Source organism: Piliocolobus tephrosceles, chromosome 2 (assembly GCF_002776525.5).
Source record: "Piliocolobus tephrosceles isolate RC106 chromosome 2, ASM277652v3, whole genome shotgun sequence".
Taxonomy (NCBI): Eukaryota; Metazoa; Chordata; class Mammalia; order Primates; family Cercopithecidae; genus Piliocolobus; species Piliocolobus tephrosceles.
In genome coordinates, this window is record NC_045435.1 from 100,760,169 (window position 1) to 100,765,773 (window position 5,605).

The following is a 5,605-nucleotide window of genomic DNA, read 5'->3' on the forward strand; positions in this document are numbered from 1 at the left end:
TTTTTTTTTGAGACAGAGTCTTGCTCTGTTGCCCACGCTGGAGTGCACTGGCACAGTCTCAGCTCACTGCAATTGCCACCTCCTGGGTTCAAGTGATTATCCTGCCTCAGCCTCCCGAGTAGCTGGGACTACAGGCATGCGCCACCACGCCTTGCTAATTTTTGTATTTTCAGTAGAAACGGGGTTTTACCACATTGGCCAGGCTGGTCTAGAACTCCTGATCTCATGATCAGCCCACCTCAGCCTCCCAAAGTGCTGGGATTACAGGCGTGAGCCACTGCACCCAGCCTTCATTTGCATTTCTATGGATAAGAATCTGTTGCATTATTATCTATTTGCTACAATTTATAGAGTTATAAATATCTTAAAAACAAGGAAAGGCTCACAAAACTGATAATGGTGCCTTGGGTAAGGACACCCAGCCGTCTTTGTTTCCCATTTCAAAGTCTTTCACTATTTTCCTTGACAAGATGATATCAACAGGATTTTGGTGATTAACTGGATGTGGTGATGATGAGCAGGGAGGATTGAGAGAAAAGTCAAGTGACCATCTATTCAAAGAGGCTGAGGGGTCATTTAGCAAGATGCTGATGTTGGAACAGAAGGGTACCATGAGAAGGTTTTGGAGGAAAGGGAGTCTGAGATGTGGGGTCAGGGAAAGGATGCATGGAGAAATATAGGGTTAAGACTCAAAACCAGAGGGGCTTACATCTTGGGCAGTAATGAAGGAGAACAGGAATGTGATGCAAGGTGGTAGTAGCTGGCTACAAGATTTGAAAAATTAATCAGATTTGAAAGATGATTCTGTTTAAAGGTAGAACATGGAGAGAAGGCAAATGAGTGTGGAAAAAGCTTTTAAGAGGGAGAATGGAAAAAATCTGAGAGAGATTTAGGAGACAGAATTAATAGAGTGACTAGCCACTCCCAAAAATCTTATCCAACTGCTTCCCCAGTCTCTGGATGCCTAGTTGGCAATTCAAGTTTAATGAGACCAATTCAAGTTTAAGGAGCTCCTGACCTTCTCCTCCTCCCCACTGTCTCCCATATTTCAGTGAATCTCAACTTCATTCTTCCAGTTACTCAAGCCATAAAACTTCAGAGTCATTTTCAACTCTTCCCTTCTTACCCCTGATGTCTGGTCCAACAACAAATCCTGCCAACTCTGCTTTTAAAACCTCCACAGAATCTAACCACTCTCCACAACCTCATTGCTACCACTCTGGTCTAAGCTACTATCATCTTGCCTATTTTATGACAACCACCTCCTAACAGGTCTCCCTGCTTCAGTTCTTACCCCCTATAGTCCCTTCACAAAGTATAAGCTAAAATGATCCTTTTAACACCAAAGTCATGTCATTCCTCTGGTCAAAATCCTTCAATGCCTGCATGCTGTTGCAATCCTGCCATCCCAGCTACTTGGGAGGCTAAGGCGGGAAGATCACTTGAGCCCAGGAGTTTGAGGCTGTGTACTACGATGGCTCCTGTGAGAGTTACCATACTCCAACCCAGACAACACAGTGAGACCCTGTAGCTAAACACAAACACACTGAAAAAACCAAACCCTTCGATCACTTTTCTCTTTCAGGAAAAGCCAACATCTTTACCATCACTCTAATGCTTAATAGAGTCATCCCTGACCCCATCGCCTCTTCTTCTCCTTTTAATATCATACTTGACTGTTGAGTTTTGATAATTTATTTCGCTCTGCTTCCTGTTTTAGCCCTTGACTTCCTCCAGACAAATTCCTGTTCTCAGAGAGCTTATATTCTAGTGTGGAAAGACAGGCAGAAATAGAAGAAATCAAGTAAGGAAGGGAGCCAGACATGGGCAGGGTGGAAGCAGAGTTGCAATTTCAAATATAGAGGTCTGGAAAGTCCTCATGGAAAAGGTAACATCTAAGCAGAGACCTGAATGACATGAGGAAGAAAGCAGTGGGTAACTGTATTAGCCCTTTCTCACGCTGCTGTGAAGAAATACCCAACACTGGGTAATTTATAAAGAAAAGAGGTTTAATTGACTCACAGTTTCACATGGCTAGGGAGGTCTCAGGAAACTTACAACCATGGCAGGAGACACCACTTCACAGGGTGGCAGCAGAGAGAATGAGTGCTCAGTGAAGGGGGAAGACCCTTGTAAAACCACCAGATCTCATGAGAACTAACTCACTATTGATACGAACAGGAGACAGGGAAATACTGGGTAGAAGAGGGCGGTTCCTGGCAAAGGCCCCACCCTCAAGCCTGGATACCTACTGTCCTAAGTGAGAAATAAGCATTCCTGTTTTTGAACCCCAAAAGTCGCCTTTTGGCCTGCCATGCCCCCTATCCTGTACTCATATAAGCCCCAAACCCCAGGCTCCAGAAGCAGACTAGGAGACGAGGAGACAAACAGACGACACAATGATGCAGCATCGGAGAGAAGAGAAGGAATGTCAGGAGTTTGGGTGGGGATGTTCGGAGAATCGGCCAAACTCCAGGAGAAGGTCATATTCCTACTCCATCCCCTATCTAGCTCCCCATCCATCCCACTGAGAGCCACTTTCACCACTCAATAAAACCCCTGCATTCATCCTTCAAGTCCATGTGTGACCCGATTCTTCTGGGATGCTGGATGAGCTTGGGATACAGAAAACTGTCACACTAGCCCCCTCCTTTTGCAAAAAGGCAGAGGGTTCACTGAGCTGGTTAACCCTTAAACCACCTGCAGATGGCAAGGCTAAAAGAGTGCACTGTAACACATGCACACTTGGGCTTTGAAAGTTATAGACACCTACCCTTAGATGCTGCCATAGGGCGGGAGCCCAAAAGCACTTGCCCCAGTTCCTGCACCTGCCTATATGCATGCTCCCCCTCCCTTAAAGGGTTTGAGCTTGCAGTGGCAGAACAGAGAGCCACACCCCCGTCGCACATCCTGTGGCAGGGGACCAGGGAACTCTCCCGTTTCACTATCACGAGAACAGGATGGGGGAACCACCCCCAACATTCATTTATCTCCACCTGGTGACTCCTATGACATGTGGGGATTATGGGAACTACAATTCAAGATGAGATAGTAACAGAGGGAGATCATTCTAGGTTGAAGAAGCAGCCAATACAAAGGCCAGAGGCTTTGTATTGTGCGGGTGTTTTGGAGGAACAGCAAGCAAGCCAGGGTAATGAAGCAAGTGAGGGAAGAGTGGCAGGAAGAGAGGTCTGATAAGGCATTTCCAAGGCCCTGTTGCAGGGCATTAGCAGGACTTTGCACTTTACTGGGAGCGCCATGGGGCTGGGAGTTTTTAGAGGGTTTTGAGCAGAGACCTGACATGATCTGACAGTTTCACATGGATCCTTGGGAGGCTGAAATGAGAATAGATTGAAGGAGAATAACCTGATTTGATTTACATTGTACAAAGATGGCTCTGACTGTTGAGGAACAAACTGTAACAGAGCCAGGAAGGTAAACTCCCCACACTGCATGCTTGCAGACTCCCTGGAGGATTGGTCAGGCGTTGGATATTCACTACAAACCCACAGGCCTCTCACACTTGTACCTTTTGCTTATTAGGAAGTGAGTGGAGAGAAGACTTCAGAGTATAGCTTATGTAAGCTTTAGCTTACACCAACAAGTTAGCCCCGTGACTGGGAAAGGGAGATAACGTCAGTGGTCAGTGTCGTTGTCCCGCTGAGATCAAGTTACAAATCAAATCATGCCACCCCTTTACCACATCAAGAACTAAAGCAATAGGATACTTTAAAAAATTTCTTCCAAAGGGCTCTTTGTTCAGCCCACTCTTGCAGGCTCTGAAATTACAAACAGGAAGACAAGAGAGTGAGCAAAGTCAGCAGGCCCTAAAAATTAAAGACTTTTTACCTGTTGCTCCAAACACTGTAATTACTTTCTTGTTGGCCATGTCACCAGGAAAAGAGAGAGTCGGTGGAGTAGAAGAACTTTCCCTGGAGCAGCAACACCAGCTGAAATGCCGTGTTTCTTCTCAGGTGAGAATTATAAACCCACTCCAATGACCACACCTTTTATTGTGCCTCTCTTTGTTCCTGTTACCACTAGCCTGCTTACTCACTGTGACACTGCAATTTTCAATTTTCTTTTTTTCTTTTTTTTTTTTTTTTTTTTGAGATGGAGTTTTGTTCTTGTTGCCCAGGCTCGAGTGCAATGTCACAGTCACAGCTCACCGCAATCTCCGCCCTCTGGGTTCAAATGATTCTCCTGCCTCAGCCTTCCAAGTAGCTGGGATTACAGGCACGTGCCACCATGCCTGGCTAATTTTTTTTCTTTTTTGTATTTTTAGTAGAGACAGGGTTTCACCATGTTGGCCAGGCTGGTCTCAAACTCCCAACCTCAGGTGGTCCACCCACCTCGGCCTCCCAAAGTGCTGGGATTACAGGCATGAACCATGGCATTCAGCCAACACTGCTGTTTTCTTTTCTCCTTCCTTCCTTCCTTCCTTCCTTCCTTCCTTCCTTCCTTCCTTCCTTCCTTTTTTGAAATGGAGTTTCACTCCTGTTGCCCAGGCTGGAGTGCAATGGCGCAATCTCAGCTCACCGCAACCTCTGCCTCCCAGGTTCAAGCAATTCTCCTGCCTCAGCCTCCCAAGGAGCTGGGATGCACCATCACGCCCAGCTAATTTGGTATTTTCAGTAGAAGCAGGGTTTCACCATGTTGGTCAGGCTGGTCTCAAACTCCTGACCTCAGGTGATCCGCCTGCCTCAGCCTCCCAAAGTGCTGGGATTACAGGCATGAGCCACTGCATCCAGCCTGACACTGCAATTTTCTAAATGAAGACTTATTCACTCATCTATTTATTTGTTCAACAAATGTGTCTTGAGTGCCTTTGGTATACAAGGCATTGAACTAGATGTGCTGGTGATGTGGATCTCGTAAGGGGGCTAAGCTCATAAATAAATAAAACTGTAGTACAGGGGAATGGCAAAGGGACCTAGGTCATGGAGGAAAAGCACAAAACCCAAAATTAGGGAAGGTTTTCTCAGAGAAGATAATGCTGCAATTGGTCTGAAGACCCAACATGAGTAATTCAATCAGGGAGTGTAGGGAGAGAAACCATTGCAGGCAGGAAAAACTTCACACAGCCAAGCCAAAGGCAGGGCAATGATCCCACAGGGTCATGATGGCTACAGCAATGCTATGTGAGCAGCAGGAAATAAGACGGAAGGAGAGCAAAGGCCCAGAACACAAACAGCATGCTAGGCATGGTGAGGAGCTTGGCTTATCCCAACAGCCACAGCAGTATTATGAGATCTTCTGGCAGCAGAGTAGTGGCTGGGTTGAAATAAGACAACGCTGGAAGCCGGGACAGTCCTAAGCTTATCCTGAAGAAAAGACATAGGTGAGAAGTACTAAAGGCTTGAACAGAGGCAGTGTTGCGAGTTGTATTGTGTCCTCCCTCCACCACCAAAATCCATGTTGAAGTCCTCATCCCCAGCACCTCAGAATATGACCTCATTTGGAGATAGGGCTTGTTTGTTTGTTTGTTTGTTTGTTTTTGAGACGGAGTCTTGCTCTGTTGCCCAGGCTAGAGTGCAATGGCGCGATCTCGGCTCACTGCAACTTCTGCCTCCCAGGTTCAAATGATTCTCCTGCTTCAGGCTCC

At 46.3% G+C, this 5,605-nt stretch overlaps 1 protein-coding gene across 9 annotated transcripts in view; it reads right to left on the reverse strand.

Annotated features, from left to right (window-relative positions):
• Positions 1–4,028, reverse strand: part of LOC111523227 (nmrA-like family domain-containing protein 1) — a 67,337-nt gene extending 63,309 nt beyond the window's left edge. For all 9 annotated transcript variants that reach the window (XR_002725469.1, XM_023187677.1, XM_023187674.1 and 6 more), the window contains exon 1: positions 3,850–4,028. Coding sequence is in view for 8 of the 9 variants with exons in the window: in XM_023187677.1 (XP_023043445.1) it covers positions 3,850–3,889 (40 nt within the window). In the remaining variant the exon portion in view is untranslated. The remainder of the gene's footprint in view (positions 1–3,849) is intronic.
• Between the last annotated feature and the right edge of the window lie 1,577 nt (positions 4,029–5,605).